The 25032-nt window shown below is 38.2% G+C and overlaps 3 protein-coding genes across 3 annotated transcripts; 1 reads left to right on the forward strand and 2 right to left on the reverse strand.

The window, feature by feature from the left end:
* Positions 1–180: 180 nt before the first annotated feature.
* LOC146465891 (uncharacterized) lies at positions 181–7705 on the reverse strand. Its single transcript, XM_085128052.1, has 4 exons — positions 7387–7705; positions 5013–5171; positions 4105–4354; positions 181–3507 (listed from the first exon to the last, which is right to left on the reverse strand). The coding sequence occupies exons 1-3, from the start codon at positions 7669–7671 to the stop codon at positions 4106–4108; spliced, it is 693 nt and encodes a 230-aa protein (XP_084984178.1). The 5' UTR covers positions 7672–7705; the 3' UTR covers positions 181–3507; position 4105.
* A 762-nt stretch (positions 7706–8467) lies between these two features.
* On the reverse strand, positions 8468–17687 carry LOC146465892 (uncharacterized). The gene is made up of 10 exons (XM_085128053.1): positions 17499–17687; positions 17336–17392; positions 17155–17212; positions 15542–15568; positions 12822–12851; positions 12320–12358; positions 11105–11178; positions 10521–10597; positions 10235–10299; positions 8468–9786 (listed from the first exon to the last, which is right to left on the reverse strand). Exons 1-10 carry the CDS (start codon positions 17539–17541, stop codon positions 9732–9734), a joined length of 525 nt encoding a protein of 174 aa, XP_084984179.1. The 5' UTR covers positions 17542–17687; the 3' UTR covers positions 8468–9731.
* Positions 17688–19070: 1383 nt separating this feature from the next.
* LOC146465893 (uncharacterized) lies at positions 19071–24866 on the forward strand. The gene is made up of 3 exons (XM_085128058.1): positions 19071–19173; positions 20464–22580; positions 23598–24866. Exons 1-3 carry the CDS (start codon positions 19149–19151, stop codon positions 23802–23804), a joined length of 2349 nt encoding a protein of 782 aa, XP_084984184.1. The 5' UTR covers positions 19071–19148; the 3' UTR covers positions 23805–24866.
* The last annotated feature ends 166 nt before the right edge of the window (positions 24867–25032 follow it).

A 25032-nucleotide genomic window follows, 5' to 3' on the forward strand; every position in this document is an offset into this window, starting at 1 on the left:
GATAACAGACAAACTACCCACGCATGCATACAAACGCTTAAAACTCACTCTCACAAAATCTAACACATTACAAGGATAGTGAGTCAGTTAACTTGCAAGCCGTAGAACTACAGGAGGGTTGTAACTCACTATCAAGGGAAGTAACCACTTGTGTTTGCAAGTAACAAATTCATGCCTTACGGGTTTGATAACTTTATTATCAGGATACAACAGACATGCAAAAGTATGCCTTCCACTGATATGTACAACAGCACCTTCAGATTCTAATACAGGCTTCTAAATGTAAATCAAATATTCTAAATTAATTTTTTAAAACAAAAATGCTTGCAATGATTGTTTAACCCTTAAGCCCCAATAGCAAAGAGCATGTCATTTCTCCCTGATCACTGCTTGTTCAAACATACCGGTCGTGGGAAGAAAGGGAATAATTGCCAAAGATAAAACGATTTGATGCTTAAAGAAATTCTCCCAAATAGCACCACATAATTAAAATACAAATATATGAAAAATAGTTAGGAGAATGTGCATTTTGACACTGGGACTTATAGGGTTATTTTCCTGTTTAATGACCAAAGTTTGTTGTTCAACTGTATTAAATTATACTAAAAAGATGTTCCACTTTATTTCATTAAAGAAAGGCTTGCATAGGACACGATCAAACAGTGGAATTCTTTTTAAGTAAAATGCACCAAAGGAACTTTACTATTAAGTTTTAAAAATAAAACGGCAATTTTCATTTTTATTATCAACAGACATGTTTTGTCAGAAACTTGTCTTCTTCAACGCAAAATTTGCACCAAAGAAGGCTGAAACATGTCTGTTAAATTGAAAATTGTCATTTTATATTTAAAACTTACTTTGACTTTTCTGCTGTCCAGACCTTTCGGCAACTTTACTATTATAATGGTGGTCTACTGGAAATAAATAACACACCTCACTGCTTTTGAAAGTTAATGATCAAAAGTTCCTACTATGGTATTATTAACAAATGTCACTGGCAAACTGCAAATCATGATAAAAATAAACAAAATAAATTGATGAACTACTGCTTAGGAGAAATCCTATTTATCACTCAACCTAGGATTTTACTAATGACAAGATATTATCCTGCAAAATGTTGCAATAAATTTCATTATTTTATGGGAAAAAAGAAAGTGTTAGGTATATTTCTGGAAAGAATCCATTTTCTGGCAGTCTTACTTAATAAACAGGAAGCCAGATAAGCAAGTCAAAAAATTAAAAAAAATAAAAAAAAACGTACCCTTGTTGTTAGGGATTTACTTCTGACTTTCTGCATTAACACAGCAATAGTTTCTTTCCAGAAAAAGGGGATATTAAATAGTGTTTAAATACTCTACAGTTTAATTTTCATTTCTGAACAGCTTACAAGCATTGCGGAATGATACAGAGTTTGATTATATATTATATACAGCTTTTTTTTTATTATTGTTTCACAGAAAACTCTTTACATGGTTTCTACTCTGAAGCACTACAAGTACATTATACTCTGAAATCTGTGAGCTAAAAATGAGTTAGCAAGCCTGTACAACTGCAAAATAATTACCAGTCTGATACCAAATAACAACTCTTGCTGTATATGAATAACTTTGAAGTTAAATTAAGGACGGTGCCTACTAATACCGAAGTATTTTTGTCCGGTTTATGACTATGCGGGAAAAGCAGATCTTAGGAAGGGCTATTGGAATCCAAAAAGAAAATTGGGGGTAACCAGGCATTTTTCAGAGATAACTAAGCAATAATATCTCTAAAAAGCGCCAAAATATAAAGCAATGTATGGGATTGATTTTTTCCTAAACTGACGCTTAACTATCTCTGAAAAATGCATGGTTACCCCCAATTTTCTTATGAGATACCTAAAGCATTTGCTAAGTACTTCTTTCTCCGTATAGTTTTAAACCGCGCAAAAATATTCCTGTATTAGTAGGCACCACCCATAGGAAACCCGAGTATCTTGAGATGCGCAGAACGTATGCGCAGTAACAATAGTAGGCACCGTCCTTAAATTGGTTATAAAAGACATTAACAGGGAAATGCGCCATTCTATGTCTACTGGAGTGGACAAAAGTTGACCAGCTTGCGTATTTTATTTTCATGTTTGAACTTATTAATAATTTGTAAAGCAAAGTCACACACACACACACACACACTCCGCAGCATGTTATGGTTTCAACAGTACTGCCCTTTCAGTGTTTTACACTTATCTGATCAAACTCTGTCTTGCCCTATATATTACTTGGAATAATTTATTCTTGATGATTTTGTTTGTTTTACAACAATAACAACTCTGCTTCTTAGGGCACATCCTCAGGAAACCAGATCTAATGAGCCAGCAAACAAGTAAGCCCTTTTCCACCCTAGGCATAGCAAATGTAAAATTGGTTGCCGAAAGCTGAATGTTCCATCTTCAATACATTGCCAATCCAATCTGTGAGGTCCACCCTCCATTGCCAGAGGAGGTCCTTCGTTTAGCTCAAGACAGGAAGCAGTGGGAAGCCCATGACTGAGTGAGTCAGTGCTGGACCAATCAAAACCAGGCAAAGAAGTGTGCATTACACATGGAACAGTTGCTGGACAGACAACTTCTAGGCAAAATGAAATTTCAACTTTGATTGGACATAACCGTGTATTTCCAAGCAACTGTTCAATACAGCTGACTAATGCCAATGTGAATAAATAAAAATATACCTTTCATTAGTATAATTAATGTTTTGTTAGACCAAAATGGTGTTTAAGTTGAACATATATACCGTTTTAGAAAATGAAAATAATTTGCAGCCGTCCAAATATACATGTAGGTTGACCAAGACTGTTTAGAGTTATAAAATGCAACTACTACAGTCTGGACTAAACACTTCAGTTATGAATATTGGTTCACTGGTTAGCAGTTGGGAATATAATAAAAAGCCTCATCAAGTAGAACGGTATGACATGCAATCTGGCCATCTCCGTTTTTGTTGTCCTTGTTCACTTTTACAAGTCAAATTGCTGGCTCTTTTTGTTTCAATTTTCCTTCAAATAAATTAATGGTCTGACAAGCCTGAGTCTGCCTGATCACAATTTTCACAAAATGGCACAAACCACTGTAGAAGTTAGAGATACTATTTTTTAAAGTGTTGATTAGAAAGTTCTCACTGATTACAATACTCTATTTTTGTATTCATTTGAAGACTGGAAAACCATTGCAGGGTGCATGCATTCCTGCCATGCAATTGCACTGCATCTGCCGCTGAAAGCTTCCTGTCATTTGGAGTTCAAAACGTAGCATGAAATAAAAATAAGCAATGCCGTCAATAAGGTGCTACATTTCAATGGTAAATTGACTTTCTTTGCACAAATTTAGCTAGAGTTTGTATGAAAAATAACAAGATGTAAAGGTACACTGTATGAACTTAAAATCAGGTTAGATTTCAAATTGTTAAAAGTTTGCCACCTTACAGTACTTGATAACTACAATACTTAGTAACTGCCTCTCCAAATATTCGGCATCTGAAAAACAAAAAACAGAACTCAGTTAATTGTCAATGGTAATTTTGTAATGAGTAAAGAGCTTAACACCAAATGCTATGGAGTAACTCACAGTGACTTATGTACACTGTACTTCCCCCTCTTTAAAAGATTTTGGGGAGAAAGGGTTTGGGAGGTCGAACACATACCAGTATCTGAACACATACCATACATTCCAATTTGGGCATATTTATGCATACATTGCAATTTGATTATATTAAAATAATTATTTTAATATGTTCAAATTGCAATGTATGCAATACACAATTATTGCTTTTAAGGAAAGAAAACAAATTAAAGCGACTGTAACAAGCTGATGCTCTATATAATGGGTGACCACAACATGAGGCCTAACTGTTTTTTTATCTTAACCCCTTTTGCTACCTTAAAGATTGCCTTGATTTGTTTTGCTGCAGATGATCTTTTCCCTCTTCTATACAAGCTTTGAACACATTTTTTAGGTATTTAAACAGCCCTTCCCCCCACTGCCAACCCCCCTTCCCTCCCCTGCATAAAAATACAACATTTTTCTGTCCCTAAAATAATGGCCTAAGTCTGCACCATGTTAGTAGTAATCACCTTATTCTGTTTGCTCGGCCCCCTGGCTGGTCATTTGTACTCTGTTAGCTTCAGTATCAGGCACGACATTGTATGCATGTTCTTGAGGATCATGTTCCTGAGTTGGTACCATGCCTTCCTGGTAGACCTGGCCATCACCTGCTTGTCCGTCTTGCATTGACGGATCAACACCAATTTTGGTTACAAATCGGCCTCCATTGCTGCGTCTTCTCCGGCAAGCATGCTGATGCCTTGACTCATGAAGATATTTCTACAGAAATAAGAAGGTATTGTTTGCTATCTACTACATACATGTACATATGTGCCATCTTTTATCTCAAATGAGACATTGACTACCCTAAATATTTGCGCACATTTATCCCTACAATGATAAAAACCCTCATTACCATAAAATCTACAAAGTTATGCTAAGGTGTGGCTCTTGACGACTATTTCCTTACATGTTATAAATCAAAAATAAGTACTCTGCAAAGGCAGAAAAGTCTTTAAAATAAAATACAAGCACTGGCAAAAATTCATTAAAAAAGCTTTAAAGGCTTTTATAAAAAAAAAAATGGAGGTTCACAGGTTCAAGACTGACCTCTACATTTGCGTACCAAGCACAATTCATGTGAATACTTTCTGCTGTACTTTTACAGATGTACATGTACATGGTTTATTTATTATCGTAAATACACTGTACACATTTTAAGATGGATTCCTCAAACATATTTTAAGTACTGATTGTTTATTGATTGTGAAGACTGTAAATTAATATTCATATTATCGTATTTTTTATAATCCACACTCTTGATTCTCTTTGATTACCGGCACCATAATTTCTCCATGATAATCAAGGTTCAACTGTATTGCCAAAAAATGCTAGAGGAACTACAATACTACACAACAAAAAAATACCGTGAACTGACCTTTCGAACTTTGGGTATTTTTCCCTCAGCTTCAAGCTTTGCCCGAGCCTGCCGCCTTTTTATTATTCTGTGGTACTGCTTTGCATTAACATAAAGTGGTTCATCCAGGGTTTCCATAGCAACTGGCAGTCTCTGGGTCCCTATAGGTTGTCCATTCATCTGTTATATAAAAAGATGTTATAAGTCAAGTGACAATAACAGGGACAAATTTTACTAGTTCGCATATTTTTATTGGCAGTCTGAAGTCATTTAGCTGTTAAAATTGTTGTGTCATGGGTGCCAGATGGTTTGACAACCGAAGATAATAATTAAATAACAAAATTAGACTTCCTGATATCTTTAAGGTTACCCTATACCTTCAGAGGTGTCTCGCGTTTAAGCGATGTAGCGCGTCCAGCTTAAAATGTAGATACCTAAACCCCTATACCAAATTAAAGCTTATAGAGCTGGCTATCAAACTATACCAAGAATTTTGAAATAAGATGAATTTACCAATTTTTCACGACCTCTAAATGCGAGCGTCCGAATCACCTTTTTAAAGCTACAAGTCAAAGCGAATTTTGATTTTTGCCAATTTAATTTGCTCCTCAGTTTCCAGACCCAAAGCGCTAAAAAATAGTGTCTACGTTTTGCCACATTCAATCACAATGAAAAGTTATAGTGCATTTTCAAAATAGGATGAAAAAAATGTGGAGTGATCATACAAAAATCGCTCTCTGAGAAAAAATATTTCGAAAGAAAAAATTCGCAGACATGTTTTTGTTGTTTATGTGTTAAACTAGTTACTGTCCAAATTTGAAGGCAAACGAGCAAGCAAATTCCTTTTGAATTTTAGCCCTTTGAAGTGACTCCTCCAAGTGAAAAAATTGATTTGAGAAAACAGCACTAAAAATTCGGCAATTCATCTTATTTCAAAATTCTTGGTTTAGTTTGATAGCCAGCTCTATAAGCTTTAATTTAATATAAGGGTTCAGGTATCTACAGTTTAAACCGGACGCGCTACATCGCTTGGATGCGAGACACCTCTGAAGGTATAGGGTAACCTTAAAGTTGCGTGTGACTGGCGCAGTGAGAGAGGGCATGCCCTTGAAGGTGGAATTCTTGGATTCTCTGCGCTTGCCTCGCACTAATTGCCTCCGCTCGCCTGAAAAATGCAAAAATCACGCCTGGGTTTGAGACATCTAAGGGCTGAATTGAGATTCTTTTTTCGTTTCCTTTTCCCCTCTCCAACGGCTCCAAACAATTTTCAAAATTTAAACTTTATTCAAAAATACAAAATTAAGAAAATATGTTTCAAAAGGTTAGGGACCATGACCCCAAACTATTAAGAAAGCTCAATCTCGCTGAGGGGAACGGCTAAAAAATCTAAGCGGCGTAGAATGCGGCATATTAAAATGTGGAATAAACAAAGGTGTTTATTAAGCCTTTAGGGCTTTCTTGTTTTCGAATCAAAAACAAATTGCCAAATTTGACCAAATGAAATTTATCACCTCTATAATTTACACAATATTCCGGCCAGTATTGAAATCAAAATTAACTTTTTTTAGCAGCTGAAACGAAAGTAGAAAGGTGTGTTTACAACAAACCAAACACCGACACCCGGTCTGAACAGCAGTAAACAAGCTAGGGAGCAACAAAATATCGAATTTAGTTCTGTCTCAAGTTTACTTTTTCGATCGAAGCTTTTGGAACGATTCTTAAGGCTGTGAAAACATCTTGTAGCAAAAATAGGCAACAAGGACGACGCTTTATACGCTGCAAAATTGACTCCGAAAACAAAAGCAGAGGGCGAACGGGAAAACATCTGTCATCTTCAATTCTGTCTGTAATTCATTAAAATGCAAGGGAATTGAACAGGCTTACAACATGGTTTTAAAGAAAATTGAACATAAACCTTTCCCTCGAAAAGGCACTGCTTCGCTCAATACTCGTTTTTTAATACAACAATATCTTCGACGTGATTGGTATATGAAAATCGACCCTGTTTGCTCGCTTGTTAGGTGCGTTTTCACTCATTTCAATACAAACAAAAGTCCAGTCATCCACATTGCCAGCGCTTAGACCAATAGCGAAGCAGTTCGCGCGATATTTTTCGATTGGACGGTTTTAAATTCACAACCAGACCGGCAGGTTGAGTTTCCTGAGACCTGGTAAATTGTTCAAAATCACGAGAAACCATTAATGTGCAGTTTTCGCGAAAAATTCAAGCAGTAAAGCGACGATTTCTCTACACAACGATAGAAAACGCGAACGGCGTCTGTGGAAAGATCGAACGCACGAGACAATTTTCTGGCTGCTTACTCCGAATCTGTACTTGAATGCTATTGGACTATATACCCATGTTGAGTGTAACAAACCATTTGCTAACACTTACCATCGTTATTTGCCCATTACCATTAGAAACAGCGGTCGTTGTTATTGTTCCTGCCGCAGGGTTAAATTCAACGGGGTTCGCCATGAACGTCCTCTGATCGGGACTTCCAAACATTTGCAAGGCATGTTGTTGCGATGGATCGACGATGTAGAGGCCTTTTCCTTGGTCAGGTTGTATAAGATTTACGGTCGTATGCGATGCAGGAACTGTGTGAGTGACCGTAGCTGTGTTTTGCGCGGCATAGTTTGTTAATTGCGGGGAAGTTGGAGCAGCCTCCATCGCCATTTTTGAGTTTCTTCGATCACAAACTCATAAATATTTGATTGACAACCGCTGAGCTGCGAGAGAGGACTGGCGCCTAATTACTGCATCGCGTATGTGATCCCAAAATATCACAAAGATAAATACCATACTTTTGCTTTACAAAAATTCACAAATTTTTCGCTAGTAAACTTGCGTTTTGGTAATTTACTATTGCTCTTTTGTGAGCGAAATATAGAAACGGTGGTATCTCAAACAATCATGTGATGTACCACAGGAAGCCCAATACTAATGTTCAAACAAGGAAGTAGTCAAGGGGGTGAGTTTCTAAATGGAAACTGTGATGCCGCGTAGGTAGGAAGTGGGAAAGAATGTTTGGTTAAAAGAGGTTCGATTTTTTTGTCAGGGCGAATCCACGAATCCTTTACTTTTACTTTAATAGTTTGGAAATACAAAGACAAGTACTGACAGGAAAACCCTAAACAGGAGAAGCCCAAAGAGCATTTGAGAAGGAAGCTAATTTTTCTTGACTGATTTTACATAACCCATGAAATCGAAATTACAGAATTTGGCATTATTTGAGCAGCACTATCGGATTCCTTTGCTTACTTTATCTATTTAGTAGTGACTGTTTGATTTGGTTTCACTGGTTATGTAAACCCATTCATTTGTTACACCTGTACACTAAATTGCAAGTCATTGTTGCAAAATCCCAGAGTATATCTTTGGAAGGGCTGCGGCAAGTAACCCACATGAATTTTATCACAAAAAAAGGATGACAAACTGCCAGTTCTTGTTCTATATTATTAACTTCAAAACATCCAAGAATGAAAAATTTAATACATTTCTACAAAATATGTACAAATATAAAGAAAAAAAAATTATCATTAGAAGTTACAGATAACAAAACAATGCATTAGTTCACAGGTTAACATTAATATGGTGTAAGGGGAAAAAAAGCATAGGACAGGGTCATATTGGACTAAACAGGACTTCAATACCACTTCATTAGGGGGAAGTCAACAAAGTGATGTTATCTGACTAAATTGAATCTTGAACACATGCAAAAATTCACACACATTTGAGCAAAACAAAAAATCGGCCTAAAATTAGACGTAAACTATATGTTGGGCAATCGAATTCCTCTTTTCTCTTAGAAATAGTCAAGGTGTAAGAATGCAAAACTGATCAGTATGGAAACCTTTCTTGTGATAATTCCTCAGATGTTGTTCTGAGGGAGTCACAGCTGTGCACCATTTAAAAAAGGAGCACTCTTCACAGAATTAATTAAACATAAATAATAAAACTTTGAAAACCCTTTTCACTAAGTTTAAAGTACAGTAAGACTCCAACTATCCTGAAAAATGGCTTTCTCTGGCTATTTTGAACAGAAACTCAGTACCTTTAATATTATTTTAGACTGTCAGCAGTCCTTTTCCAAATGGTTTAGTTGACAACGGAAAGAACTAAATTTGAGCAAACAAGCTGAGGGAAACTTCTGTTTTTGGCTTGTTTCTGTCTCACCAAGCTTTCTTCGCTCTTTTAGCTCTCTCACTCGACTTTCCATAAAGGGAATGTTGGCTGTCTATCCAATATCATGATAACTTAAAGGGACATTGTCAGGAGATTTTGCGCTATTTTGGCAAAACTGTACAAGCATTTGACAAAAGTTACTTTGCTCAAACATGTAATAATAATTATTGCTCTTAAGGTACCAACAAGAAAATACCAACTGATTTCTCAAAAGAAGAACAAACCAAATTAGTGTTCCAATAAACATGGTACGAACTAAAAGAAACACCAATTTTTTTCACTTTGCAATCCACATCCATCTTTGTTAAATTCCACAGCCAAAGATAATCAATACATCTAGTTTCTGTAAACAAAACTAGGTGATTATTAATCTTTAACAATTCCGTTGATACAAAATTAATATGCTTTTTGGCTTTCCACAGAGACACTAAAAATTAGTGACAATGACTTCTCTCAAGTTATGTTTTCTTCTTGACAAAGTTGTATTTCCCTTAAATGTTCAAGATACCAAGAGCCTACTTAATTAAAAAAAGCAATTTTATAGAAGTCTCCTAATTAACATAGTCTAGTGGTCTGTTGAAGCCACCTCTCCTGTTCATATATTGCCTGTGAAATAAAGAACAAAATGAGTGTCACTGTAAAATCAAAAGATAGTTGAAATGTAATTTTAGTATACAAGAAAGCAACAGCTTGCTTTGGCTGGCTGTTAGGAGATATGGAAAAGAAGGACTTCAAGATATCAAAATATTATTCTGAACATTGCCTCCTATGCAATATCAAATTCAGTAAATACTCAGTGAGCATTGGCAGGCACGGCAAATTAAGAAAACATGCTTATAAGATTTGCCATAGTGAACGAACATGGTTGGAAAGATAATGCTGATAAGACGACAATCGTTGTTTAGTTTAAGAGGGAAAAAGGAATGAGCACAAAATAGCATCGACCTTACGAAATCTCAAGATGAAGGTATTTCCTTTCACAATTCAGGATCATAACCATTAATAATGATATCAAGTATGTTACTCTATCAGTTGTTTCTCATAATTTTTGTACCTGTATTTGATTGATTTCTTTACACTGGTTGAGCTCATGTTACATGCACCGGCCACATGCTTACCCTGAAACATTTATGAAAGGAACAACAGCTGTTAGTTTTAAATTTTGACACAAATATTGAGGAATGAGAACAAAAGAAATTGGAGGGGAACCTGTGCATAATGGACTGGCATTCCATTCTCATTTCATACCTTTGTTGTGGAAATTACACATACTAGTAGAATTATTGTTGACTTATAAGCTTTTGAAAGCTTTCTTATTACATAAAAGTATGCCCTCTTACCTTGGTGGAATCAAAAGTAGCAAATCCCATCATCTTCATCATGGCTTCTTCATCTTCATTAACAATCTGCTCTCCAGCTAAATAATATATATTTGAAGAGTGTTGCAGTGTTCAAGTTGGTTGAGATAGAAGATTTTAGATTTTTTAAACATTAAGGTTTCTACAAATTACATCAAGTGCTAACGGTAAGAAGAATAAATTATTACCGTCAGTTGACCTATGTCACACGTGACCGGTATTTTTTAAATTTGAACAAAGTTTTGAAATTTACACATCAGTCTGGCGAGATTTCAGAATTCCAATAGAAATTTCCCTGGCTAGTTTCTTGATGGTATGAAGCTGTGAATTTTTATTACTGAAATACATTACAAGATCAAGTATTTCAAAAATAACAATATTGTTTACCGAATATTTTTAATTTTTTCCAGTCAAATGTGTCTTTTTTGGAAAGATTTCCAGAGAAATGTACAACATTCCATTCAAATGCCAGGCATCACAAAGAGGAATTTGAATGTTCATTTCATGCTCAGACATAGTGATCATGCGTGACTGTATTAAGCACCAACAACAGCTGATATACATACCTACAGCGCCTTCAGGACCAGCTCCACCTTGCTTTTTTCCAGTTTCATCATTAGGTTTCTTTTTGTCTGGAGATCTGAGCATAAAAATGAATAAAGACAACATTTTAAAACTATCTGTCGAAAAAACAGCAAAGAATTCAATTCAACATACTGACTCTATTTTATTACCAGTGCTATTTGCAATTGTGCTGGGTACTTTACAACTTACAGTGATAACTCATTAATGATCATCTCACAAAAATAACAATATCTGCTGTCTGGGCAGGCCCAATTAAATGAATTTAATTCATATTAAACAGAAAAACCAAACCATGAAAATTAGCTGGGTGTAGACTACGTTCAGCCTTAGTTAATAACTAGCAACAATCAAAGTGCATTTTAATCATAGAAGCAATGTTAGAAGTAGCACATTTTCAGCACACCTTAACAATTTTATTATGAAACAGAAGGATTCCCTCAAACAGGGTTCTCATTAGAAGGCGGGCCCCGGGTACCCGTACCAGGATACACAAGAGTCAGTACCTGCCTACTTTCAAACTGAACATAAAGAAATTCACTTCAAGTGTAATTTTCTGCCCAGCTACTCTCCTATAGGTGCCCCCCTACTTCAAAACTTAATGAAACCCCTGCTCAAAGAGTGAAAAATGAAGTTTGAAGTCATCATGGCAATATAAACTTCAATAATCATTTCAGAAATCTACTCTTCAAAAGGAGAATTCAAAATCCAAAATGAAACTTGGCCTATCAGTCTCATTTTGCAATTTGATTGGATTAATACATGGCTCCATTCCTCAGGCACATATTTAATAAGTTAATGGCTTTCCTTGCTTGAAAAACCTTTCTCCCAAGGAAAATTTATACTTGTGGTGTTTTAAACTTTGTTTTAGTTTACAAACCAGTTGGATTTTTGTATGCTTTTCTCCTAGATTATAGTTACCATTCAGCGATGGGCTTTAGTAATAGACAAAGAAAAAATACACTGGGCAGCATAAATAGTTTTAGTGAAGCATAAGTTCAAACTAAATTGCATTAAATTTGATTTATTTAGAGTTTCTATTTTCACAACCAACTTCTCTCAAACTGATCGGAAGGCTAAAAAACATCTAATGGTGAGTGTCCTTTTGTATTCATATTCTAATGTGACTGAAAAAAGCTGGTAGCAAATAGCAGAGGGAAATGACTACATAAAATAAGACAAAGTTAAAATGCACTCACTTTGAATGTGATCTTCTAGAACGTCGCGGTGATGATGACCTGCCAAAAATGAGATTCAAGGATTGAATTTCAATTTTCAGGGTAGTGTTGTCTAACACAGCTACATCAGAACACTCTGTGAAACTCAAGTTGCAGTCTTTACAGTGTGTTTGGACTGAGTACCTCACATACAACCCATACAGATGAAGATCCGTTACCTGTAATCTCGTTATTAAAGTGGATCAGACTATTTCATTCTCTTTCTTAGAGGGCAAAATCACTTTCAATATTTGATAGTCATAATGAGATCACAATCTGTTTACAGATTGCAGGCAAGCGCTGCCATCCTTGCCTGCAATGTATAATAAAAAATTATGTAATGTATAGCCCACCAATAATATAAACAATTATTAACAATCCATATCAGTGTCACAATATTGGATGTGGTGGCGATAATCTTGAGATAAACTGCACATAATTTTAGAACATAATTATATCATACACAACAGAATGCAGTCCTCACCTTGATCTCCTTCTCCTTGGAGATGGTGATCTACAATAAAAGAGAAAAAAACTTTTCAAAATACTGAGTCACTTTTCTTCTAAGGTTGGGTATTTGCAGTACAACTCTGATTACAAGTACTATTAAAGTGCACCTAACAGTAGATTTTTTTATTCGACGAAATAAATTTACTTTCTTTCTAAAGTGTTCCAGCGAAAAAATTTTTTGAGTTGGTTGAATCCTCGATTTTCGGTGCTTCAGCGAAGGTTTGAAAATCGCGCCATTTTTGTTGCGCGGCCGTGTTTTGGCGGGGAATGGATCGAGCTGCTCTATGACGTCACGCCAGGGACGAAGGATGGTTCGCTTTCCAGTCTCTCTACTCATGTTTTGCAATTACATGACCTAATATGCCTTCCCGATGTGTTGTTGGAGGCTGTGGTAACGAACCAAATCTAGAAAAGGGGATAGGTCTCCATTTACTACCATATTATGGTGAGGATCGTCCCGTTGCCTTGAAGAGACAGAAACGATGGGTGGATTTTGCAAAACTCGAGTGTGCGAAGTGGGAACCGACGGAATATTCTCACATTTGCTCCGCTCATTTTGAGAAGGACTGTTTCACAAGACAGGTCCACAATTTACCTGGCCAAGTAAAACCATCCTAGCCACATTTAATAAAGATGAGATGGGATTCACTGCCTGGCCAACAATTCATGCCGTTGGAGCCCAGTCGATGTGCCTCAGTCCGACCGAAACAATAGGAAGGTGAGAAAATCTTCGATTCTTTGTATATTTTCCAATGTTGTGAAACCAATTTTTTCCCTTCATTCGATCCTTTCGTCTTACTTTCGTTTCTATAGGTCTTAAGACACTTATAGTGTTTAGAAAAAGATGTATTGCTGATGGGCTATATATTAAAAAAAACGATTTTAAGCTTCAAAACATCAGAGGAAATGTCGCTGCGGACAAATTTTTCGAAAGCGCTTAAAAACTTCATAACTTTGAAAAATTATTTTGGCTTCAATTCGCTTGGCAGAGTAAAAAGAAAGCATCCAGCAATTAACTAAATTGTTTTAGTATTCAGATCAAACAGTGTTAGCGAAGTACAATCGGAATTATAACAGAAATCGCCGAGCGTTGTTTGTGTCCGCGCCTCGCTAAGGCAAAATTACTGAATTCAGAAGAAACATAATTATCACACTCGAAAATTCATATCTCTGCGAATTTGTGTTCAAATGGTTTCATTTTGGTCTCTTACAAAAGCTTAAGACATGTACTGGATAAAAAAAAGGAACATTCCTGATGCGATGTATAAAAGAAAACTGCCTTTAACCTTTTAAACGTCACAATGGGCAAATTTTTCGAAAGCGCTTAGGGACTTCGTAACTTTGAAGTATTATTTTGACTTCAATTCCTTTCGCCGAGTAAAAAGAAATCACCCAGTAAATAACTTAACTGTTCTAGTATACAGATCAAACAGTCTTAGCGAAGTAGAATCGAAATTGTAAATGAAATCGCAGAGCGCGCTTTTTGTGTCCGTCCCTCGCGACCGCAAAATTAATTCACAACAAACAGAACTATCACACTCGAAAAGTCATATCTGCGAATTCGTGTCCAAATCGTTTCATTTTGGTCTCTTATAATTCGAAAGCTTATCAATTGCAGTATTTAGAAAAGGATGTATTGCTGATGTGCAATATTAAAAAAAAAAACGTTTTTAAGTTCCAAAACATCAGAGGAAATGTCGCTGCAGGCGAATTTTCGACAAGCCCTGAAGCTTAATACTTCATAACTTCGAAGTTAGTTTGACTTCCATTCGTTTTGCACAGTAAAATTAAGGCATCCAGCAATTAACTGAAATGTTCTAGTATACAGATCAAACAGTGTTAGCGAAGTAGAATGGAAATTGTAAAAGAAATCGCCAAGCGCGCTGTTTGTGTCCGCACCTCGCGAACGCAAAATTTATTGACAACAAACAGAGCTATCACACTCCAAAATTCATAGATCTGTGAATTCCTGTCCAAATGGTTTCATTTTGGTCTCTTTCGAAAGCTTAACACTTGAAGTGTTTAGAAAAAGAAGTATTGCTGATGAAACAATATAAAGTGTTTCGTATCTGGCTGTTCATTCCGGGTCGGCACGCGGCTCATCCGTATTAAAACAGGTCTTCTTCGCGGTCGCTGTTATCAAATGGGTTTGCGCTTGCTTCTTATCGATAAGCGTCCATTTCGATTTCGAAGATGTAATTCATTTCGGAGTCATCCGAATCTTCTAAATCCTCCTCGATCTCCTCAGAATCTTCGGACTCCTCAGGCTCCTTGGACTCTTCTGATAACCGTAAAGAATAAGACAAACACGTTCTGAAACGGACTATGTGGAGTAAATCGCAAAGAAATAAACCGGAAAAGAGACGCAATCGATATTGCATGGTCCCTGGCGTGACGTCATAACCAGCACTCGTCCCAGGCTTCCTAAAACGCGGTAGTGCAACAACACAGTCCCAACTTCAAAAGCGCATAGAAAGTCGAGGATTCAACCAATTCAAAAATTTTTTTCGCTGGAACAGTTTAGAAAGAAAGTAGATTTATTTCGCCGAATAAAAAGGTCTGCTGTTAGGTGCACTTTAACTCATGACACGGAGAGAGAACAGAGAAGGTTCCCCAATTCTCTCAACCCAGACCTGTAGGAAATGGAAAAGAAGACAAAACTGAACCACTGCAGAATACCAATAGAGACATTACCTCCTATGTCTTCTTGGTGAAGGTGATCTGAAAAACAGTGGAACACATCTTATTAGAACCTTAAATTTATAGTTCATGGCATTCACAGAAATATTCAGTGCCAAGTTAATTTTCTTCATGTATCTTAAAGGCACTGGCTAGTCTATGTCTTAGGTAAGGAAATTTGATATAGTTAAAAGAGAAACAACTACACTAAGGTGGGATGAGGGGGGGGGGGGGGGGCAGGGAGCAGATTTGACTTTCATAAGCTGTCTGGGGATCAGATATTTGACTCTTGCTTCCTTCCTAATTGCCCTGGGTCTATACCCCCCTCCCCCTCCTCCTCCTTGCCCCACCAACCTTGGGGCTTAACATTGTGGGGTGCATTAAATAAAGGAGAGTGTGTGAAGTGGGAAGATTCACTATCAAAAATTCATTAATTCAAAGTTAAAATTTGTTAATGGTATTAATGGTATGGTCATTAAAATGGCTATCACATGACAGGTTTCAAATGACTGTTTTACCATTGACTGTAGAGTTAAGGTGGTATCATTGTTTGTATAAGAGGCTTAGTTTCTAATGAAACTGTGGTGCTGTGTTGGTGAGGGAAACACAGAAACAAATATCTGGTTTAATCAACAGAGTTGATAAGTTCATTTGGCCACCATAAAGAGATTCAAGTGCTGACGTTTCGAGCATTAGCCCTTTGTCAGGATTCACTTTGACAAACAGTCAGTGTAAAATGCAGACTGCAGACTGCAGACTGGGGGTAAAATGCAGACCAGGGGTAAAATGCAGACTGAACACTGCAGACCAGGGGTAAAATGCAGACTGAGAATTTATGCTCACTGTTGTAAACCGCATAGACATCAACATGATCAAAGTATTTCCCTTTTCGGCACAGGGTCCAGAGAAGTTCAAATCCATTATGTACTCATGTTCAATTCAATCATGGCTTTGTACAATGAACTCCTGAACCCAATTTTACCGTTTTTTGCCTTCCTTTTTGCCATAAAACTGTCATAATATTCTTTCGATCGGCCCCCACATTCGTTCGCCATGTTGTTTTTTTACTTCACAAACCGCAATCACCGGCTCCCGGGTGCAACTTACGGGCCCACAGTAATTTGGCCCGCGGTAAATATTTTGTGTAACGCAATCGTAACGCAATATAAACTCAGACGTCTACGATCGAATTGAACTCGAATTGAACTCTTCTGGACCCTGTCTTTTCTCAGAGGCTTATTTTGTTTGTTCCACCGAAGTGGCCAGCTCTTCCTTGTCCACTGAATCTGTGGAATCTGGCGGTAAATTGGCTTTAAATGTTTAAAATGAATGATTACTTTCCGGGATACAACTTGCCCAACCAAACAAAATTTAATTTAATTTAGTCTGCATTTTACCCCTGGTCTGCATTTTACCCCCAGTCTGCAGTCTGCATTTTACACTGACCGCTTTGACAAAGGGATAAAACTCAAAATGACAGCACTTGAATCTATTTACCTTGGCTAAATTACCTCATCAACTCTGCTAACAAACCAAAGATTTGTTGTATGTATGACTGGTATAGTCTGTATTACTTTTAATTTGTATATGACAGGGTAAAAACTAAAATAACAAGTTATACTCAGCACCTTGAAACAGATCGATGCCTTCGTCGTTTAGGTGATCTTGACCTACTCCTTCTGCGCTCTGAAGACGAGTAAAGAATATATGCTTATTAGCTTACATGACAATAAATTGAGAAGTAACCGGCGCGGGAGACATGCATGTATGCAAGCTTATACTAGTACTAGACGTGAAATGCTGGCTTACCACCATCTTTCCTTCTTTCTCTTGACCGTGAACGACTACGCCGACGTTCTGTGAAAACTGATAAAACAAAAAGCGAGTTGATTTGAAGGAACGGAAATAAGAACGTAAGAACATCCATGTGCAGGTTTTCATTGCTAAGTTAAATTAATCTTAAAAAGCTTACCTCTACTACGAGGAGAACGGCTCCGACTTCGACTTCTTGTCATAATTTTGATTATCACTTTAAGTTCACATACATAAGCGTTTTTGAGTCCTAACTGAAAGTTTTAAATGGAAGAAGAAACGATTTTCAGGAACATATCGACTGCTGTTCTTGAAAAGAACTCAAGAAGTGCAGGCTCGTATTTTTGTCTAGCGGTGACTAATTTGAGCTCATGCTTGCGCCTCAGTTTTGAAAATTCATGCTGGATTAGAATCGCGGGCGGAATAAGAAACGATTTGGACAGAGATTGGACAGACGGACTTGGGATTGGGGACATATAACGTGCTGAAAAAAGCCATTCGATATAGCCGTGAACGCCCATGCCAAAGAAACCGATTATTAGTTCCTTTTTGTTTTATGTTACCAAAAACTGAGTTCAAATTCTCCTCGCATAAAGACCCTGAAAAAAGTCCCTGCCAAAAGCTTTCCACCCGAAAATTTCAGCAAAACTGACTGCCCATCGCTCCTCCCGGGCTCTTCTAGACTTGCCTCAAGTCGTCTTTTTATCCCACGAAAACGGACTTTGAGAAAGTCTAGGGCTCTGCCTAAAATGGGGGACGGGGAGGTGGGGGAGAGAGACGCATGTTCGAAAGATGTGGGAGGCGAGGAGGTGGACGTCGGGACGCGAATAATGGCATTCTGAATTTTGGAAATATGAGCAAAGTTAAAACAATTAAAGAGAGCAGCTCAATTTCTTTCAGGTTTCCTAGTCCCTTAATCTGCTGTCAAACTGATCAGGTTAGCAAAGTCTCCGTAACTCATTTGTCCATCGCCCCCACGTGCACCCCATCTCCCCTAGTTATTGCTTTTATTTTCCTCTGAGGTGAACAGGACACCGATTTACTGGTCACCTCACGGAAGCCTAAAAGTAGTAACTAGAGGAGATGGGGTGGTGGTATGGACAAATGAGTTACGGAGACTGTGCTAACCTGAAGATTCGCAGCAGATCAAGAGAAGAGTTAAGGAGGTGAGACTGACAAGCCTCTCCCATAAGCCAAAAGGAGCTGCCAAAAGTACAGGATATGCCGCCAAAAGAACTTCCAAATTAATCTCAACACTTTAGTCTGTCGTAGTACGGAGAACCATGACAGTACTTCAGCTCAAGGCCGATGAATTAGGTCCGAAAACGTCAGTCTCTCTGTGTTACTGAAAACTTGACTATTCTACTAAAACACGCTTCTGTCAACAGTGAAATAGCTAAAATCAAACTGACCACAATGCACCAGATCAGTTCAATTCAGTTCAGTTGGGGCGGCAGAGTGATTTCTTTTTTTATTTTTATAATTCTGCAATTGTACTAATCAATCAGCTTTTAAAAGTTACTGCCCTTCAAATCAGATTACGACCAGTCGGGTCGAACTAAACCGTAATTATTCCTATGGCGTGGATACAAAAGGAAAAAAATCAAACTCACACCGGGAGGTAAGGCTTCGTGGGAAATGATTCAAGCTCAAAGAAGACCTAAGCGGGCTAGTTGAGACGTGAAAGTGTGTAAATTTAAGCGACTGCCCTAAAAAAGACAAAACATCGTAACAGAGGGAAAGAATCGAGAAAGAACGTTAGTTTTCCACAATAATGGGAAGGTTCTTTTGGCATTTTCTCTGTCCAATCATGGCATTATTAGCTGTTTCAAAAGGTAAGGCGGTACATCAGTCATGATTACGTAAAGTAGTTTAAATCTATGGCGATGTTCACAGAGCAATATTAACGGATTACTAGAGAAAACACTCTGTCGACTGAAATATAAGTGTTTACTAGCTAGTCCGTGAGCTTTTCAGTGCGGCCCTCTCGTTACGACTGATCTCCCGTTGAGTATGCCGGTAATTTTAGCTGAAAGATACTTTGCCGTTTCCAGACCGACTTCTTTGGATCGGAGTGAGTTTGGCGAGGTTTACGATTTTAAAACCAATGTTATATGCAAGCAAAGTCACCAACGTTGTTCAGTTAAAATTGCATAGTTTTGCCAAGGCTTACCGCTAAATTGATGAAACGTTCGAAGAGTAAACGTATCTGATAAATATTTTGCCAAATTTCGTTACTTTTAAAAAATTGACAAGTTTTGGCACTTAAACTGATTTTATCTCAGATTTTGTTTTACTGTAGTAGTGGGGCTTTGGATATACGAAAAAGTGTTAGTAGAAGTCTGGGGCCCAACGTTCATTATCCGCCGAATAAATAATACATGCATGCATCATACAACAAGTCAACTGAAGGCTTCACTTCAGCTCGATCATTCAATCGAAAAATTAGCCACAGGCAGCCTAATTTGATCATGCTGATTAAAATTATTTGGGGTCCATGGAACAATACGTACCTATTGACTGAGTGGGAGGGTCGTATGGGAAAATGTTTCTTTCAAGGTCGCGGAGCTCGCTGCGCAAAGTCACTACGCTCTCAGGCTTAAAACGGCACCACCAATAGATGTGTTATTACAGCAGTTTCTATGGTTGGCTTCCTTTATTAGTTGAGAAATTTAGACAATTTTAATCAATCGCTAAATAAGCATGATCAGTGGAATGTGCAGTGCCCACTTGCTCGGTTTCAAACGATTAACAAACGTACGCAATAGTATAAAGGGGTTCCGGGGGGGGGGGACTCTCATATGACTGAGGGGCGGGGATGCCCGTCGGAAGTTTTGAAAACTTTTTTGACCCCCTAAAAGGGACCATTTTAAATACACAGACAAATAAAAAATACAGTAACTTTTCGCGTGCAACCCTAAACGAGACCTTCACGGCTAAATATAATGGCGTTTTACCCAGAACACCCTAAGTGAGACCAAAATCCGAAATTTACACCCCTAAGCGAGACGACGAGCATCCCCGCCCCTTCCATATGAGAGTCCCCCCCCCCCCCCCCCCGAGAAAGGGGTACAATAAAATGACTTCATATCACACTGTGTATGCTGTATATCCATGTTTGCTAGGAATGCCATCTGCAAGTCCGCCGAAGATGAACAGGGGTCCATTGGTTTTCCATTCAGTAGCCACTAACCAAAACCAAACAGTGCAGGAATTGTCCTATGCTTTTTCACCTGAGAAATTAACGTCAGTAGTCTCTTCATTGTTCCCTTCTAAAAGGAGCACACCCGGAAAGGCGCTGTTTGCCTCAACTATTACATCTCCGGCACTGAGAACAGAAACAGCTAATGTGGTGGTGGATCTAACGCGTAACTATAGTCCTCGTATGGAGACATCCTCTGATCCTCCAACTCACACCACCAATATCGCACAGGGAAAGGGCCTCTTTAATCAAACATCAGCTATATATCTGAAGCAAATTGCACAACATTCCTCCACAACAAACATGTTCTTGAAAGTGCCAACTTTGACAGCTCGTTCCCTCAAGTCTTCAACAACAATGTCCTCATTGAGCCTAATTTCCTCCCCTTCACTGATGACTAACGAGCCGAATGAGTTGACGGTGGATGTCAGGACAGCATCACCTTCTATCATATCAACTCATACCTTCGTCCGTTCAAGATTTCTCTTTCAAGAAAGCCCTTTAAGAATGGCATCCAGCCCATCGTCAACGTTCCTGAATATGAATATAGATAAAGAACAAGGACCAACAGAGAGTTACCATGAAGACTGCTCCATAGCTTATGAACAATCTTTAAAGCCTTGCGATTCATCTTCCCTTTCAAGTGCATCCGTTACCAATTTGGAATATTCTCCCTCAGATCATGGCGCAAAACATATCTCGTTGTTGTCTTCAGAGATATATGACGTCATTTTATCTCCCTTTTTGCAAATTCCACCATCACTGCCACCAAAGCTAACACTCACATCACCATCATCATCATCATCATCATCATCATCATCATCATCATCATCATCATCATCATTATCGCCATCATCACCATCACAATTTCCAATTTCATCTCTAGCATCACCATCACCAACATCACCATCACAATCCCTATTACAATCATCACAATCACCATCCTCGATACCATCATTACCACCATTACCATCGTCAATACAACCAGTACTATCTTCACGATTACCACCACCATCACGATCATCTCCACCACCAACATGGCCATACCTATCACCATTATCACCATCTCCATCCCCATCATCAGCTTCATTACTGATCATGAAGACTTCTCCATCGACGTCGTATTCATCTGAACTACCGGCAATTTCATCATCATCATCATCATCATCATCATCATCATCATCATCATCATCATCGACATCATCCTCACTATCATCATCACCAGCACAAGTGTCATCGCCGTCATTCATACGGTCAGCCACATCGATGTCATCACCCCTTTCGTCCCGACCACCACCACCTCAATCATCATTGTTATCATTATTACCGTCATCATTATCATGGTCATTATCATCTTCATCTTCATCATTATTTACATCAACTTCGTCATATACAACATCTTTGGAAACGAAGTCATCTATCTATTCGACCTACACTTCGACTAATAGCAATTCCGGCCACCAAATAGCAACGCCTACCATGAGCTCCTTAATATATCAAGAAAGAAGTGTTTCAGTAATTTATGTCAAAGGTTCAGGAGAACCCACTAGCCTGGAACCCACGGAAAGCCAAGAAGAATCCACCTCTCGGGAAAACCCAGCGGCCATGAATATGTGGGCAGCAACCCTTACAATTGGAAACGTGGATTTCAATTCTGATCTAGAAACCCCTTCTTCGCAAGCGTTTAAAGACTTGGCAAGAGATCTGGAGGTATCATTAAGCGGTGCTTTCGAGCACATCTCTGGTTTCCTTCACGTAGAAGTCGAAAGCTTCAAGAAAGGAAGCATAATTTGCAATTTCTTCATCTACACAAAAGCGGAATCTTCAGCTACGGCTAAAGAGTATGAAAATGCCTTGATTGCGGCATCAAAGAGAGGAGAAACTGGGAGCTATCATGTAACTAACGTTCATGTGGAAGACAACATGGAAGCTGTTAAAAGCGATGGGCCCCAGGACAAAAGCTTTCATTCACTCAAAGTAATTGGTGTGGCCATATTTGCTGGAGCCGTTTTCATGGTAATCGTGTTCTTACTCGCTAAGGTAAGTAACGGGATATAAAAGGTGATAACAGTGAACTCAATGATTGCCCATCTTTTGATCGTTGACGATTAAACTGGCTCACCATTTTTACGCCAGAAATCTACGGTTGACGTGAAGACAAAATTTACTCATTTCTTGTGACTTGGATGAAGGTTACAATTTTATAATCTCGACCCTTCTGCCGTCGTTGGCGGTTGGTGGTAAAGAGAAGCTTCATTTGTCAATTTTTGCAAATAATTTCGAATGCTGGGCCGTTCAAACTCTGTTGAGACACACCCTTCTGCCTTCTGATCCCGGGTTAAATTTATAACTGTGATCTTCTCCCTTCAGGCCCCTGGTATGTGCATTACTCTACCTGCTTGAATGATTTTAAGACTAAATTGAGACGCCACAGTTATAAGTAAGATTTTTAAACACGGCCTCCAAGAAAAGCAGCATTTATTGTTTAGCTTTGGTTTATTATTTTTAACTTTTATAATCCTAGTTAGGTAGATAGGTAGTTAGTTGATAATGATAATCTAAGTAGCTGATGGAAAAACCTTGCATAAATAAAGTTATCCTATCCCATCCTATCCTATTTAAATCTTCTGAGATTTTTGTTTTTGAGACGAAATAAGGCGACTCTACTTGAAGGGAACTTCTTCCTCAATTAACATTATTTGTGCTGAAATACAAAACAGGATCAAGCCGTTCTAGATGTTCTCTAATATCTTCTTTAAGGAACGTTTTCGCATGCTCTCTCACGATCCAAACATGCGCATACAGTCAACCGTGCCATGCATACGCCATGAACCGTAAAACCGATTATCGAGGCAAGTGCAAGGTAAATTCAAGGCGATTATATAGCAAGTAAAAGCTTGAAAACGTTCCTTAATTCATCGATAAGACCCTCCAGTTCTCCCACCCTATCACCCCTAATTTAATCAGTTGTATGCAACTGACAATTAGTGGGTCCCCTTTGTCAGAAGATATCGTATGAATTAGTCTAAGGCTTGCTTCTGTTTTTGTTTTAAATAGGCGATCATAAAGAGACGACGAAGAGACCGTGAGGGTTATTCAAACTCGTGCGAAGTTTATCCCCTGAACGAATTCAACACAGCTAAGACCGAAATTGAAAAAAGAAAATCGGCATTGAGAAAAATGCACACGCTCGATGATGAAGAAGAGGAAAAAGATGACGATGAAGTAACACCATTTTACAAACCTGGCTTCATTCAAGCGTAAAGCTTGATATTCGAATTCACTGACGAAACTAGTTGGCATCAGCGTATTACTACATCGGTTATATTAGGAATAGATGAACCTTAAGAAAATAAACTGAACAGTCGAAATAAACGCTTCTAAATAAGCCGACTCTCTATGAACAGTCAACGTACGCCCAGCGTTTATCGTACTTATAGAGTGAGATAGATGGTAACTGTAGTGTAAATATGTACAGGTCTACTGAAACGTGTATGGGATTCTCCTTGCTCTGGCTATCGGCTAAAATTTCGGCCATTTGTCAGCTATCAATCTTATGCCCGATCTCAGTTAACGTGAGGAGGTAAAACGACTGCGTGGGAGGCTAAGTATCATCCGAAGATTTCCGAAGAACTATCGAGTGATTCCAGTCTCTTTCGAGACTTTACAAACAATGCTTATTTTCTGACGACCTTACGGCTTCTTAAAAAAAAATCTTGTGACTGACCAGACCTCCGAGTTATCTACCTTAGCAACTTATTGACGAGGCATTAACGACACAGTTGTTGGCAGACAAAGTTTAGCAAATCTCCGGCTATCAGTTGACCCCTGCAGACTCTCGTGTATTAGAACATTGGGGTTCAAGGGCTAGTTATTGTGTAATCAAATGCATTTGCCTTGTATTAGCATCGAGCCCGGGGGGAGGGGGGTACTTGACTCATGTTTGGGTATAAGGGTGGCACTAAGGCTTTTAAAAAAACCCTACCCTGTTTAGGACGCACCACCAAATTGCTGAATACCAAATGAAAATGAGGGGATTTTTCTTGTGAATACCTTAAAACAATATTTTACTACGACAGTTGTACAACGATACCCTGTTTATACGTTCAGACAGGATCTGACCTTTAGGACAAATTGGCATAAAATTATATACCCTGTTCAGAAACCATACCCTGTCCAGCGGCACGTGACCCCCATCTAGGCTTAGCAAGGGAGTACACCCCTCCCTATCGAGTCTGACATCGAGTCACACCATCCGTCACGCCAAGAATTTTCGGTAGAGCATTGTAAAAAAAAAAAAAAAAAAAAAAACCTAAATAAATAAAGAAATAAAGGAAAAGAAAACAGAAAAGAGGTAGTAAATATTAAGCTGAGATAAGTAACAATAAGGAGCTACAACGAAAAAATTGGAAATGAAATTCCATATCGTGTTCGAGAAGTGGCAAAAGGGTGAAGCAAGGTGACCGCGCTGGACCGCGCGAAAACTGGAAAA

The sequence above is a fragment of the Pavona decussata genome, unplaced genomic scaffold, assembly GCF_977016875.1.
Source record: "Pavona decussata unplaced genomic scaffold, jaPavDecu1.1 SCAFFOLD_155, whole genome shotgun sequence".
In the NCBI taxonomy this organism is placed as follows: domain Eukaryota; kingdom Metazoa; phylum Cnidaria; class Anthozoa; order Scleractinia; family Agariciidae; genus Pavona; species Pavona decussata.

Excerpts from the sequence above, each read along its gene's own strand:
- LOC146465893 (XM_085128058.1), top strand. The coding sequence starts at position 19,149 with ATGGCATTATTAGCTGTTTCAAAAG. Across the intron at positions 19,174-20,463 it reads ATTATTAGCTGTTTCAAAAG|GAATGCCATCTGCAAGTCCG; the intron begins GTAAGGCGGTAC and ends CATGTTTGCTAG. Across the intron at positions 22,581-23,597 it reads TCGTGTTCTTACTCGCTAAG|GCGATCATAAAGAGACGACG; the intron begins GTAAGTAACGGG and ends TGTTTTAAATAG.
- LOC146465892 (XM_085128053.1), bottom strand. The coding sequence starts at position 17,541 with ATGACAAGAAGTCGAAGTCGGAGCCGTTCTCCTCGTAGTAGAG. Across the intron at positions 12,359-12,821 it reads CCAAGGAGAAGGAGATCAAG|GTCATCATCACCGCGACGTT; the intron begins GTGAGGACTGCA and ends CATTTTTGGCAG. Across the intron at positions 11,179-12,319 it reads TCTAGAAGATCACATTCAAA|ATCTCCAGACAAAAAGAAAC; the intron begins GTGAGTGCATTT and ends TTTTATGCTCAG.
- LOC146465891 (XM_085128052.1), bottom strand. The coding sequence starts at position 7,671 with ATGGCGATGGAGGCTGCTCCAACTTCCCCGCAATTAACAAACTATGCC. Across the intron at positions 5,172-7,386 it reads GTAATGGGCAAATAACGATG|ATGAATGGACAACCTATAGG; the intron begins GTAAGTGTTAGC and ends TTTATATAACAG. Across the intron at positions 4,355-5,012 it reads AAATACCCAAAGTTCGAAAG|AAATATCTTCATGAGTCAAG; the intron begins GTCAGTTCACGG and ends TTATTTCTGTAG.